We start from the raw sequence: 16027 nt of genomic DNA on the forward strand, positions 1-16027 counted from the left end.
AAAAAAGGATGATATAGTGATATTCCATATATTTATTGAAATATTCTATTAAATGACAATGCTTTGTCTAATTTTAACCAGGAAAATCTTTTAGCATTTTGTAAAAGTCCCTCAGATTTGAGGAAAACTCTAAATTAGGACAGATCTTTCTTCTAATAAATATAAATGATCTTAAAGATTTTCTTTAAAGAATGACAATATGTGATTTTTCAGGATGGTATACAGAAGTACTGGATAAATCTTCAACCTCCCCTAAGGATTCAAATAATAATAATCAAAAAAGATATAAATAACAGCCAATTAGAGGTTTTTAAAAAAAGGTTTATTGGGCTTTTTTCCCCCTAGATCTACATTTATACATCCTAATGCAAACCTAACCTTGGGGTCACTTTTCGGTTCTCAGTTTTACCCTTGCATTTTCATTAACTAGCCCTAATTCTCGCCTTTAATAGCTAACAAACACATTTACAAAAGTAATAGAAAACATACAGTACTCAACACTAATTGGTCAATGGAAAAAGAAAAGCGGTGTCCATTTTAAGGTGGGAAAGATTAGAAATAAAAATAGCAGAAGGCAAAGTTTGACATTCTACAAATTTATAAAAGAGGATATATGGATGAAATTTGGTTAATTTCAGAAGGCACCTCAAGGCTAAAGGCTTTTTGTACTCCTTTCATCAATCAAAAAATAACACACTTTTATTGCTATTCAAGTAGCAAAGGAAAAACTTCACTCTCACAAGCTTCAGTCCAACAAGGAATCATCATTCACTAAGACTGAAATACGGAATTGACTAAAACTGAAGTCTCCACACATATATCAATGGAGCAACTTCCCTGTGTGCTTTCAAATTAATGAAATAGTGAAAAAAAGTCACAGTTCGCCATTGTGATGTTGAAGATTTCAGTGATAGTTACTTCACTAGGCACTGAAGTACCGTCTGGAGGGCTGTCCACTGTGCAGATAAAACACTTAAGAATAGAAGGTAAGGACACTCTGATGATTCCCACGGACTAGGAGAATTGGTGGCAGGTCCTTGGATAGAGCTTCTAACCATGCCATGTAGAGAGCACTAGACACAGCACCTTTTCTTGCAACTGGGAGACTCCTGGTATTAAAAAACAATAGGAAATTAAACAATGTATTTAAGCTAAGAATAAAATAATAAAAACGATAAGTCACAGTAATAGTAACTAAAAATTACTATAATTACAGTATATACTGTAACAACTATACCATATATTCCTATTTTTTTTCAAGTTTGAACAAAGTATTTCTTACAGTATATCTTAAGAACAGCAAACTTTTGTTGTTGAGTCACTCAGTCGTGTCTGACTCTTTGTGACCCCATGTACTGCTTCCTTGTCCTTCACCAACTCCCGGAGCTTGCTCAAACTTGTATCCATTGAATCAGGGATGCCATCCAACCATCTCATCCTGTCATCCCCTTCTCCTCCCACCTTCAATCTTTCCCAGTACCAAGGTCTTTTCTAATGAGTCAGTTCTTTGCATCAGGTGGCCAAAGTATCAGTTTCAGCTTCAACATCAGGCCTTCCAATGAATATTCCAGATTGATTTCCTTTAGGATGGACTGATTTCATCTTCTTGCAGTCCAAAGGACTCTCAAGAGTCTTCTCCAACACCACAGTTCAAAAGCATCAATTCTTCAGTGCTCAGCCTTCTTTATGGTCCAACTCTCACATCCATACATGACTACTGGAAAAAGCATAGCTTTGACTATATGGACCTTTGCTGGCAAAGTAATGTCTGCTTTTTAATATGCTGTGTAGGTTAGTCATGGCTTTTCTTCCAAAGAGCAAGCATCTTTTAATTTCATGGCTGCAGCCACCGTCTGCAGTGATTTTGGAGCCCAAGAAAATGATATCTGTCATGGTTACCATTGTTTCCCCATCTATTTCTCATGCAGTGATGGGATTGGATGCCATGATCTTAGTTTTTTTGAATGTTGAGTTTTAAGCCAACTTTTTCAGTCTCCTTTTTCACTTGCATCAAGAGGCTCTTTAGTTCCTCTTCACTTTCTGCCTTAAGGGTGGTGTCATCTGCATATCTGATGTTATTGATATTTCTCCCAGCAATCTTGACTCCAGCTTGTGCTTCATCCAGCCTGGCATTTCGCATGATGTACTCTGCATACAAGTTAAAAAAGCAGGGTAACAATATACAGCCTTGATGCACTCCTTTCCCAATTTGGAACCAGTCCGTTGTTCCATGTCTGGTTCTAACTGTTGATACTCAACCTGCTTACAGGTTTCTCAGGAGGTAGATAAGGTGGTCTGGTATTCCCATCTTTTCAAGAATTTTCCAGTTTGTTGTGATCCACACAGTCAAATGCTTTAGCACAGTCCATGAAGCAGATGTTTCTCTGGAATTTTCTTGCCTTTTTTATGATCCAGTAGATGCAGGCAATTTGATCTCTGGTTCCTCTGCCTTTTCTAAATCCAGCTTGAACACCTGGAAGTTCTTGGTTCACATACTGTTGAAGCCTAGCTTGGAGAATTTTGAGCATTACTTTGCTAGCATGTGAAATGAGTGCAATTGTGTGGTAGTTTGAACATTGTTTGGCACTGCCTTTCTCTGGGATTGGCATGAAAACTGACCTCTTCCAGTCCTGTGGCCACTGCTGAGTTAGTATCTAAAATTAAACCTCAAATCTCCCCTTAAAATTGTTTTAGGAGAAAGGGCTATTTCTATCTGAACTTTGGTAGTGGTAACTACATACAGGTGAATGAAATTCAAACATAATTAATGTTCAATTTCTTGTACCTATCTCTGAGCTTTCATTTTCATTTGTAGATAGTGGAAGTATGTCCAGTTGCTCCATAGAGTGTTTTTCTCTAGATTTCTATGTTTTAGTGACTTTCATTACAGATACTTGATTGCCATCAACAAAATTTGAAATTTCCTGGTGTAGTCAAATTTCCTGGCTGTTAGTCAAAAATAGCAATCTTTTGGTATTACTTAGTTTCATAATTTGACATGTTTCCAGAGATCTGAGCCTTTTTTACCTATATAAGGACCAGGCTCCAGGACTTAGAAAATTTGGGTTCAAGAAAGATCTAGGTAACCTGGTTTAGTGAAAGAAAAGCCAGAGTGAGCATAAGTATCTATATTCAAAGCAAAGACATTGTGTCTATATGACATTTTGTATGTGGGAACTTGGGAGTGGGAATTCAGATAGGAACCATGTTCTAAATTTAATCCTCAACCCAACCTGATATAATTATTTCTATGAAGAAACTGTCTAGCAACCAAATTTTAACTTGCAGCGCTGTTACCCGACAAATGTTGATGGTTACGCTGTGGTATTTCCAAAGTTAAGGAATTTTTTAAAAGCGGGAAAAAGCATAAAGAAAAAAATCCCAGAATATGCTATTATGATAAGGAATTATTTAGATTTATACAAGCTTAAGGTTAATATTTTTGCTTATCTTTCCTATCTTAAATGATTTCTTCATATGCTTAAAGCAAAGTGTATTAAAAAAGTTTTGTTTTTCTCTCATAACCACTAAGTTATGGTTATAGATATATTTTTGGTAGAAGAAGTGAATCCTAATTGAATTATCATAAAATGAATACCCAAGAAAATCTTAGTATAGGTATTACTTACATGACAATGATATTAGCTGTGTTTGAATGTTCCTTTAATAATTCATTTAACCTGATCTGCCGGTATGTCTGAAATGAAACATAACAGTCATTCTTAGTCCTTTCGAAAACTGGAATTTTCCCTGGCACGTAAAACTATAGATAAAAAGAAACCAAAATCAATTTTGGTATAATAAAAATATCCGTTCCCAAACTTAAAAAAAAAAAAGGAGTGCTTTGCACTATCCAAACATAAGTACAACTTAAAGTACATTTAGTTTACACAACTAGTTCTTTTCATAACCAACTGTAGTTCTTGATATTTATTTTTAAGTATTTTCTAAAAAAACCACAAAGAAGATTAATGAAAAGGAAGCAGGAGAGAAAGAATACCTTGGTCTTATAAAGTTCAAGCTCATTATCTGTTATTCGCCATGGTTCATCTTCTTTCATTTTATCTGCAATATCTTGTTCTTTATCATCTTCATGAAGTCTGTATGGCTCAATCATTTCATCAAAAGCTACAATACTTAAAAAAAAAGAATACAGACAGTTAACCTATGTTGAATTACTTAACAGTAAGATCTTAAACATTAAATTATAAGTTGAAAAGTTAATGTAATTATAACTTCAGAAGTTAGTGTTTTCCAGCTGTTGTGCTCCCTTCCGTACCCTAACTCTGGTGATTTATTTTTAAAATAGCAATCACAGTTTCTCTAACTGATTAGAAATTTAGATCCATAGTCATAATAAGAGAATTGAAATTTTAACTGCTAATGCAGATTTCCTTGTATCAGTATCTGTTCCTATGCCCACTTCCCTCAACCTAAATAACTTTCATCACATTAGCCAAAATGATACCCATGAAAGATAAGTCAAATTGTGTTACTCCTTTATTCAAAACACTCAATCACTTTCCTGGTTCCATTATCACTGAATAGAAGCAGTGTAAGAAAAGGTACTAGAACATTTTGAAGGGAGGAAAAGGCAGATATTAAACATTTAAGAAGATGCAGATTAAAGCTCTAGATCCAAAGATACTTAATAGGACAAAAGATGGTAAGAGAACATGAATAGCATTCTAACCCCCTATGAATGTGAAAATGGTATTTTTTAGTATCAGTCTCATACAAAGCTCCTAGTATATATAATGCTATAAGAGAAAAAACAGTCTCCATGACTACAACCTTACAAGGTATGTCTTACTGTTTTCTACTTAAAATGAATTCTTTTTTCCGACTTCATCATATACTCAACATAAAACTGAGAGTAACTGAAATTATGTACAGTAATATAAATACATATAATTATAACAACTTCCATATACCATTTTCAGTAGAATATTCCATGAAATCTACTTTTGCTTAACTCTTGTAAATTCTGAATGCAGTATTTATAAGCAGATTCTTAGATTTTTCTTTCTCATTTTGGTAATAAAATAGTGGAAAGTAACACACATGTGGAATAGGGATTGAGTGGTCATAATGAAAAACAATGGAAATTTAAAGAACCACTTAGAATTTCTGTGGCACTAATGATTTTCAGAAATTACTTGTAAATCAGTAATTGAATTTTTCTCTAATTATCAAAAACCCTTTGGACTTACTTCAATATCTGCAATGTCAGTCAGTTATCTGCTAGCTTAAGAAAAAGTTGACTTCACATGTAACTAAAATCAGGCAAAACCCCAGGTAATTAAGTTAAATAATCTATAACAGTGTCTGAGTAGGTCATCCATAAAAGAATCAGAAATTTATACAAGATAATTTATCTAATAACTTACTTTTCTTTCTTTGGTTTAGTGTTAATATCTCCTAAGACCATGATATCAGAGAAGTCTATCCGGAACTTGCTAAGCAAAGTAGCCATCCTAGAACAAAAGTGAACAGCACTGATATACATGAAGGCTGTATATAGAAATATTTTTATTCTAGTTAGGGCTGACTCCATATGATTTATAGGAAAGAATGATTTACAGGAAAAGTATGTCAGGTGGTGAGCAAAATCCATCGAATTAATTTATACTATTCATTCACAAAGTAGATGTCTAAATTCTCTAGAAACTTGTATTCTCTTACATTCTCTGAATTTTTCCTTAGTATCCAATGGACAGAGGAAGACAATAATTAAATTTGAATGGCACCTGGTTTTTTAAATTTTAATTTGTATTAGTAAGTACGTGGCTTTCAATAAAAACTGGTAAACAGTTATTTGTAACACCTAGAAAGAAACAGGGAAGGCTTATGAGGAAGGTGACGATAAGTACTAGGTTTTAAAGAATGGAGTTATTTTAACACAGAAGGGAGGCTAGTGAAGAACTATTTGTAGTAGAGAGATGAGAGCAGGCAAAGAAGTAAAAGTCTGAAATCATATGTATATTTGGGGTGGTGCAGAAATGTAAACTGAAGTAGAAGGCATATTTGGGGGAACAGGAGATAAAGACAGAAAGGAAACAAGACAGGCTATAAAGGGCCCTGACTGCCACACAGGCTTTCTATGGTATGTAACAGAGAAGAAGGTAAAATTCCTTGGGGCAGAGGCATCACATGATCGAAGCTTTTCTTTCCAAACATGAAATTGGGAGCAATATGTACAATATATTATGAAATAGTCAGAAATGAGAGAGAGGGTACTTAGAGAAGCACTGAAACCAGAACTAGAATTGTGTGACAGGACAGACAGAAATGAGAGAATGGACAATGCCATCATGCATTTATGTTGTCCAGAAGTCTGAAAAGTATAATACATATATGGATATGTAACTTTTGTGCACTTTTTACCCTGCTAATTTTTTTTTTCATAAAAGGCTGAGTAATGCTTCTATGCTACAAGTATTTAAAGATGTTCTAAAATGTCAACATATTAAAAATATTACATGTGAGTGAAACCAAGAATCTAAACTTGAACATTAAGACTAAATTAAAGAGAATGAAGTTTTATTTTAGACTCTTCAGCTTCACTACAGAACAGAGCAACATTACTGACATTTTCTGTACTGTCTAATTGTTACCCTACCAAACCGATATTGAAATAATGAAGTACTATTAGATAAAAGCTCATCAGTTTAAAACAGACTTACGCTCTTCGGTCATGGTCTATTCTATTTATTTTTCCACCAATGAATACTCTGATCTTACAATCTTTCCACTTTTTCTTGGTAGTCAGAAGATAAGGTATCAATAAAGTCAAACCTAAGTCATAAAAATATAACAGATCATTTACATTTAACATTGATTTCTCAATTAAAAACTTTTAATTCAAGTTAGCTGCTAAAAACTCCTTTACCACACCTCAATATACAACAAACATTTTCTTTCTGTCCTGCCTGTAATGATTCAGTCAAAAATCCACTTGGCAGACCTGAATAAGGAGGGAGGTCCAGTGAAGACAAGGCCCATGTCATGAAAGCAAAAAATGAGGTACTGGCCTTGTAGGGTAGGGAGATTTGTTATATCAGGACTGAGAAAAAGAATGTTCACTGAAGCTAATGGGAGTCATGTTTCAAAACATGAAAAGGGAGAAGCTGGAGCAAACCCTAAAGTGTTGGCAATGGAAGTGGTTTCAATCTACACATATACATATACATAAATGCTGTGTGTTTCCTACATCTGTCCACTGAGAGGGCATGGGAGCAGTGACACCCTAGTAGAAATGGGCATATCTAATGGTCTGACCTATGTTTCTAAATACTGTTCTTCACTGAAAGGAATCAAGGCTCTTTGGATAAAGGGTCATTCAAGTGCTGTTGCAGGTGAAGTACAAAATTGAGCCTGGAACATCATATTTTATCATAAAATAAAGAATGATCAGGACATAACAAATGGACACAGAAGTTAGCCTAAAGAGGATATTGCTGGTCAAATCTGGAACATCAAAATAAATTATAAAAATGAAAAATGCTAACCCATTGAATAAAATTGGAGACTGTTAAGTCCACACACATAGAAGTGAAGAGAAAGCTCTTCTTTACAGTTAAACACCAGATAAAACTAATAAGGAAGAAATGATGGGATTGGAAAAATCATTTGGAAACCACATACACACCACAACAATAACAGCAAAAATAAATTTGGGCAGAAATATCAATGGATGCTCAAGATGGTGGCAAAAATCACAGCAACAACAGAATATTTACATGGTCTCAAAGAAATTGCCCCTGCCCCAAATACCTGTAATTATAAAAGGTGGCAATAATAGCTTTTCAGTATATAAACATAGTGAAAGCCACCTTACTCAAAAGTCAAAGCTACTTTCACCAGTGATGAGACAAACCAACATCATGAGCCACCTGATGAGACACAGACAGAAGGCGCAGCATCACTCTTGTGATATTTCTACCCAAAATACATAACTTGAAACTAATTATTATGAATCATTAAATAGCACTTCAAATCGAGTGACATTCGACAAAATGGTCTAATGTTTTTTTTAAATTTTTAAAGTCATGAAGCTCAAGAAAGAGCTGAGCAACTTTCAAACCAAAGGATACTGAAAAGAGATGACAACTAAGTGTGACGCCTGATTCTGGAACTAATCCTAATGCTTTGGGGGATGTTGGCCTAATGGGAATGGGTCAGTGAGTAAAGAGTACATGCTATTTCCTAATACCACCCCCACAACTTCAAAAAATTTAAACTTGTTAAAAAAAAGTAGGTTATCAACCTTACCTCCATCATCAAAAAGCCACCAGACGTCAATAGTATTCTTTCCCTGTTTTTTCTGAAATTGTGTACTAGCTTCAAGAAGCTTTTGGTCAGCTACATTTAAAGGCACAGCAGGGCCTTTGGACTCTGAAGGATTAAGCAGAAAAATAAGATATAAGAGAGGTAAATGTTAAAGTGTATCTTGCTAAATTCCCATAGTTTCCTAACTTTTGTATATTCAGATGTTTATAATGTAGACAATTGTATACATGGCATTTTTCACAACACAATTAATTGCTTGTAATTTAAACATACTTTTAAATGGTTATAGATAAATATATCTATACTCATCCAAACTACCTTGCCTAATTTCTAATATTTTGAAGCATTCTGAATGAAAGAGAATCACAAAACCAGTAAATAAAATTATAACTGCTAGATTTTGACTTTTGAAAAGCTGTTTTAGGCTGACTGGGCAAAGTAAATTTATGCCTGTTCCATGAACATATTTCTTTTGTAATTTGGTTTCTCAATAATTTAAAGCTCAAAAATATTTAAATGTTTATATCTGTAATATAAAAGACAGAAGGAAGTGGGAGACATATCAATACAATCATGCAGTTATCACAGTAAAACCTCTCACTGTTTCACTGAAGAAGGAAAAACTCCCTCATCTTTACCTAACTCTTGTCCCCTCAATATGTGAGGCCCAATTCTAAAGCCATATAAGCACAACATCTTTCTGTGAACCACAAAAAGAATATGGGAACTCCCAGGAAGAGCACCCATGTGCTGCAGGTCTAAAGAACAATTTGTCAATGGAATTCTCATTTATATCGCTAGGAATTAAAAAGGAAGAAAAAAAATCAGCACTGACTGTGAGCAAGCAAATGACTATAATGAAATCCCTATGCCAGATTTTAAAAGCATAAATCCACAGAAAGAAATCTGGTCACTTCTGAAAAATGGCTTATCATTCACGTTTCATGCTGCCATGAGGTATGGAAACATGACGAAGGACTTTGCATGATGAAATAGCATGGCTACCAAACCACACTGCTCCATAACTCTCACCTCTATCTCCTTCTCATAAAATTCATGTACGTTGACATGACTGTATCTCCCAAACGCAGCAGGACTGTGAGAAATATTGTAATTTTTGAAATGAGAAATATATTAGTATCAAAATTAAGGACTTGGCTGGGTACAACTGATGGTAAAGACTGCAAGTGACACTGTAAATAAACCTATTTCAGTGTCTCTACTTATCATCTAAACCATGCAGTTTAAATTATAAAATTAAAATGCTGACTTTCAGGATTTGAATATTCCTGAAATGCTACTGTGATTTAAAAGAATTTGTTTTCGATATATCACCTTTGGCTGGGACGATTTAATGCTTTATTTGGACCAGTCATTATTTTTCTAATCTGCATTTAATAAATAACTGTAACATCACCTCACCATGAAAATAAAAACCAAGGTAAAGAAAGAAAATAATAAAATTGGAGTTAAAGAATTAACAGTATGAGAAAAGAGATTAAAATAAAATGATGAAAAATGCCTGCCTTTTTTCAACAGTGGTTGAGTTGGAGTCTTGCCATCCTCTTCCTCATCTAGATTATGTTTAAGAAACACAAAATATAAGTTAATTGCCTTTTTATTAATAAAATAATGAAAATGTAACTAGAACACATTTATAAGCAAACACAGTATGAAGAAACAGTGTGAAAAATAATTAAGACTGAGGATATTTTCTAGACTGAGTGTTCAGGATTGAAAAAGCAAACATGTTAAATTCCTCCAACAGGGCTACTGAGTAACACCCACCCTGAAATTTTATTCCTGTAAAACTGGCAAAAACTTTAAACTGGCAAACTTGAAATCCATTGTTATGGCTTATAGAGTAGAAACATGATATCAAAAAATTGATGTTGCAGTCAAATATGCCACGGCATCATTTGCAAATGGCTGCCAAGTAATTTTAGGAGCAGATATTTGGTTTCTATAAAAATTAATTACCACTTGAAATATTAAGGAATTTGATCAAAGACAAGAGTCTTATGGTTTATATAAAATGCCAGGTTATACAGGAGTGATTTTTCAAATACATAAATTTGTATATACATGTATGTGTGTGTGAGTATATGCATATATGTAGCATATACAGTCCATTTATATTTATATACCTATAAATATTTCCCAGGATTAATACTTTTCTTAACCTATATTTTTTTTCTTAATATAAGCTGTACTATTTGTTTAAGGCACATAAAACTCCCAATTTGGACAGGAAAGAGTACACTACAGTGACGGGCTCTTGAGTCAGACTCCCAGCATTTCAAGAGTACCTCTAAACCTTTTTCTAGTGGTGTCACCTTGAGCTAATTACTTAACGCCTCACTTTCCTCATTTGTTGAAAGGTTGAACAATACCTACCTCTTAAGGTTTTTATAGTGCAAGCATTAATGCACTGAGCCCAGTGCCTATCATAAAACATGTACTTAAAGGGTACTCTTTTTGTCCCTCTGCATACTGCAGGCCTCAGTAAGATAGACATATGAGATATAAAAACAGTAACAATGTTTATAATTCTGCAGGCTTTTTCTATAAACTTTTCTACATTTTCTATATAATTCTGAAAATAATCAGCTAAACAGAAAGCTAACAAAATAAAATGCATGCTATTTTTGAATGCTACTTTTTATGCATATTATGGAATAAGAAATTTCAATTATTACATCTGATTTTATAGTATCAAATAAACTGTTCTTATAAAGCAGACATTTGATATTATCTACCTTTAATAGTAATAAAAAACATAACTATGGACATTCTGTATTCATTTCAAAGAGCTCAGAAATGTGAAGAAAATATGACACTTAAAAGTGATTTAAACTAATTTTAAGGGCATTTACATTTTTAAAAGAAAAAGATGAGCAGAAATGTACTGACCTAGTTCCCTACTCTATAAAAATAATGCCTTCATAAGATTGTGACACACATAAGCTAATGTAAGGGTAACATCTACTACAGTGTGAGAGGAGCAGTAGATGACTGATAAACATTACTTCTCCTGTCATAGCTTTACCTATTAATTCCTAACAGATTCCTGTAAAGAAAAGATCTGTTTTGAGGCAAGAGAAAAGGGGAACAACAACAAAAAAAGTAAGAGTAAATGAAAGAATGTATACCATAAACTAAAAGTAAATGCAGGGACGTTTAAGTGTTAGCAGAATCAGTTTATAGAATTTTGAGGTGAAATAGAAAAAAAAAAAAGCCAGCAAAGAACTGATATGGAAAATGGGTCACAACTGAACTTTCAACTATCACTACTCTAAGCAAACAAATAAGGAGGAAAGAAAAAGCAGCATTAATGCTTCTAAATGATCTAGAAAAGATTTCAGAGTTAGGTTATCAAATTTCCATGGTAACCAATTTCAGAAAAAGAATGGTAATTATTTTATATGAATCAAAAGTATGACATGGTTTGATGATTTACAGTGCAGATTCTTCTCGTCGCATGTCAGCTGGGAGTAGGACAGACGGAGATACTAGACTAGCAGAGGTAGGAGAGTGAGGGTGGGAGAGTAAGATTTGGAAGTCATTCCTTTTTCCTGCTCATAGACATGACAGGGATTTATGGATGAAATTATTCTGAAGTCTCAGGAGACTTAGAAGGTTTTTTTGGTGGCTTAAATCCTGGCTTAGCCACCGGGGGTATTTATGTCTATAGTTATGACTCAAAGAGTTCAGCAACTAAACATAAATAGCTCGTTTCTTGGGAGGAGATTAAACTGATTTTTTATTACACTGTTTTACCTGAACAATACTAGGTACAGTAGATATATAAATATTCTGGGTATTTCAGTACATAAAACCTCTGGTATTAAAATATCTTGATTAACCAAAAAAATCAGATAAACTAATCTTATAAACCTCATTCCTTTCAGTGTTATGCTATATACACATTACTCCAAAACTACCAAGTTTCTTTGCAAACTCAGCTTTAACCTATGTTTCAAATTAAAATTAAGTATAAACAAAAACATACAAGAGCATATTAGTATTTAATTAACTAGCATGGTTTCTATTCTATGAGCTACTCAATACCTTAAAAATAATTAATTATTTGGAGCCATTTTTGAAAGGCATAACTTTCACCTGAGCAAGTAGAAATGAACAGTACATATTTGAAAACTAGTTACTTTGTGAGACATGCCATATAATAAAAACCATTTCTTCTAAAACCATTAATAAAATTTCTTGTTTAATAAAAATTACCTTTATGTGTAATGGATTTCTCACTGGATGGTTTAGAAGTATCTAAATCTGATTTTTTACTATACTCCACACTTAGTACCACATCCTTTACACCAGGAGATTTCTCTTGTGATGACAGTAATTCTTCTGTAGACATAAAAGTATTCAAAATATTTTCTAAATCTTTCAATCAAAGAGGGCATCATGGTGTAATATCAATTTAATGACAATTTTAAGCACAGTTTATTATGAGATAATGGTGAGTTCATAATAAATTATTTCTTATATAAAGGAATGTGATAATCCATTTTGAAATGACCATTCAACTAAATTATATTCGGCCACAACTGTCAGACATTTTAATTAGGTGATGAGGGAGAAATCAGTAATGACTGAGTTTTACAGAACATAATATGGTAGACAAAAGAATGATGTATAAAATGTGAATCAACTCTAATTTCAAAGTCATTTACACATGTAAAAAAATGTAGAATGTGACAAATGTTGATATACATATAGGATGATAGACAACAGTGAAAAAGTATACCCATGACTGTTGAACTAAATAAGGGATAGAGTGTTTTCCTTAGCTCATGGTAAATGTGTTACCTCTTTATTTTTAAAGTACTTTCTTCATTTTCTGCTTTTTAGGAAAGGGTTAGCAAACATTTAGCTTCCACGATAAAAGTACTTATCATAAAGACAAACAGGGTATGAAATTGATCCTCTATCCATAGTCCTCGTCACTGATATGCATGCATTAAGAGCAATAAACATAGGAAGTACATAAGCCTAGGTGCCAGCACTGTGTGAAGACGGTGTCAGTCAGCATCTCCTATTTAATCTTCACAATAATCCTCTGAATAAAGATGAGAAAACTGAGGCTCAGAAGGCAGCACATTTGGCCTGGCTACAAAACTACTAAGAGAAAAGGCTGGAAATTATTAAAGCATATCTGACTCCACAGCCTGTGCTCTTAAGCCACATGCTAAAGCAAATTCCTGTTTCCAGATCTTAATGATGAATAACAAGGGTTTCAAAACAATCCTCATAATGATTATTAACACTTGAATATATAATTTATTAGCCAAACTGATATTTTTGAGAGTGAAAGGGAACACTAGTAATAATTATGCAGAGTTAACAGGTATCCTAAACCAAAATTACTGTGAAAGCAAGAGGGAATGAAAATAGTATTTTGCAAGGCCTACTCCAGAGTAAGAAAATGCATTTTCAGCAGGCCATACTTTTGTGTTACATGGATAGACCTCAAAGCATTCCTTTCAGAACTGCACAATACCCTTAAAATGGTGGGGGGAGTGGGAGGATCAAAACAGTTTAAATACATACACAGATGACAAAGTTCATTACATGGCTCTCAGCTATTTAGGCTTAGCTAATTTTGATGACCTCGTCAACTAATTGATAAGGGTAAATATTAGGTATGCAAATTTTCTTAAGCTTATAGTATTTTTTAAACTACCCAGGAAAGCATTAGAGGGTATGGAATTTTCCATAGTTTTTATAAAGTTGGTAAAAATGCTAAGTATACTTTAACAGGTTTTAAGTTTAATGAAAAAAATTTTTAATGCTTGAAAAATTATATAGCTTGAGAGGAGATTAGGGTGTCAGGGGTTAAAGACTAGGGAAAGAATATGATAGAAGGTATAAAGCAGCTGTACAAGAGAGATCTTTCTGGTGATGGAACAGCTCTGTATCTTACATGAAACAAATGTGACAAGTGAGTGAAACCAGAACTACACATGTGCTCGTGTGCACACACATGTATGTAAAAGTGGTGAAATCTGAGTAAGGCATGCAAATTGTCCCAACGTCAATATCCCGGTTTTGATGTTGAACTGAAGATAAAATGGAATATATAAGATGTTACCATTAGAGGAAAGTGGATGAAGTGTACACACATTTTTGTGAATCTATAATTATTTCAAAATGAGAAAGTTTAAAAAATATTTATAGGGTCTTCTCTGAAGAAAGAGTCTTTCATTAATAATATGCCTCTATGTACAAAGTACACTTTTCATAAACATGAAAATGTCTAAAATGTTTTCCTCTGATTATTTTATTCATCATGTATTTTTATAAATCTGGCCAAACTACAATCATAGCTAACATTTGTTTCTCTTAAACTTACAATTTGAATTGTATTATATATTAATAATTACTAGCTTTTATCCAGATTGGTACAATGAGAAAATACAAACTCTGATGGTGCCAAACAGATCTTTAAATGACATACAATAAGTATATGACATAGATTAGATGGTAAATATTAAAAGTATTGAAGGACGTTTTTCTAACAAAGTAATTTATATTCTTAAGATATACTTAAGAATATATTAAGGTATACATATATCTTATCTCAAATAAGATTTACCTTGTCCTTGAAGATGAGATATATCCAGACCTTCTTGTAGGCGGATAACTACTACTCCATATTGTATATCAAAAGCATCACTGTAACATGAAAAAAATAGCAATTTTTTAAATCACAAAAAATTTCAGTCTCCTTCTCTATAAAATGAAGGCAATAGTTGACAATCTCTAAAATTACTTTCAGGTTTAAATATCTGATTTTTTCAAATATGCTTTGAAAATTATGGTGATATCATATGTTACTTTCAAAACCTATACCATTTCCCATCCCCTTTTTTCTGTAATACCTCTAAAATCTATTTAAGTTAGTTCTTTATAGTATTGACATTTTACCTACAGTAGTGGTTTAAAGCAGTAACTATAGTTTTATCTATCAGAAACAAACTAAAATTATGGGGGAAAAAAAAAAACCTTTCAGTAATCCCATCATATATAATTTAGGCTTATACATTTAAAGCCAAGAGAAATATGTGAAGGCAAAGAAGACAGGTTCTGAGAATGAGACCAGGTTGTATAGTATGAAGGGATCCCTTATCACTTATGAAAGGAGAAGGGTATTTTTCAAGTAATTTAAAAATTTTTACAAAACTGGTTAAAAAGTTAAATCTTGGTCGTAAGATTATATATTCATTTGCAGAAATGTATTGATATGCCCTTTTAATTTTTTTAAAAACAAAAACAGGAGCATCTTATATATAGGTAAAATACATTAAAACCTCGAAGACAACTCTAAAACCAGACTTAAATTCTGAAAACTTTATTAACATCATAAATCATGCAGACCTAAGCTGTTAAAGCCAGCTTTAACAATTGCAAAATTGTTTCCAATTGCAATTAACAGTTTCCAATTGCAAAACTTATTATTCCCTGGAGTGAAGTGAAAGTCACTCAGTTGTGTCCGACTCTTTACGATTCTTTGCATGGAGTAGGTAGCCTTTCCCTTCTCCAGGGGATCTTCCCAAGCCAGTGATCGAACCTAGGTCTCCCACATTGCGGGCGGATTTTTTACCAGCAAACTACAAGGGAAGCCTCGTAGTGGTTAGCCTGGAGTGGGTAGCTATCCATTCTCCAGGGCATCTTCCCAACCCAGGAATCAAACCGGGGTCTCCTGCATTGCAGG

At 33.4% G+C, this 16027-nt stretch overlaps 1 protein-coding gene across 1 annotated transcript in view; it reads right to left on the reverse strand.

Moving 5' to 3' along the window:
* Nucleotides 1-973: 973 nt before the first annotated feature.
* SLC12A2 (solute carrier family 12 member 2) overlaps nt 974-16027 on the reverse strand; it is a 93214-nt gene continuing 78160 nt past the window's right edge. The window contains exons 19-27 of the mRNA XM_052642968.1: nt 14909-14988; nt 12535-12660; nt 9819-9866; nt 8275-8397; nt 6687-6798; nt 5391-5477; nt 4001-4136; nt 3630-3697; nt 974-1109 (exon numbers count right to left, since the gene is read on the reverse strand). Of these exons, the coding sequence (XP_052498928.1) occupies nt 974-1109; nt 3630-3697; nt 4001-4136; nt 5391-5477; nt 6687-6798; nt 8275-8397; nt 9819-9866; nt 12535-12660; nt 14909-14988 (916 nt within the window). The remainder of the gene's footprint in view (nt 1110-3629; nt 3698-4000; nt 4137-5390; nt 5478-6686; nt 6799-8274; nt 8398-9818; nt 9867-12534; nt 12661-14908; nt 14989-16027) is intronic.

The sequence above is a fragment of the Budorcas taxicolor genome, chromosome 7, assembly GCF_023091745.1.
Source record: "Budorcas taxicolor isolate Tak-1 chromosome 7, Takin1.1, whole genome shotgun sequence".
Classification (NCBI taxonomy): domain Eukaryota; kingdom Metazoa; phylum Chordata; class Mammalia; order Artiodactyla; family Bovidae; genus Budorcas; species Budorcas taxicolor.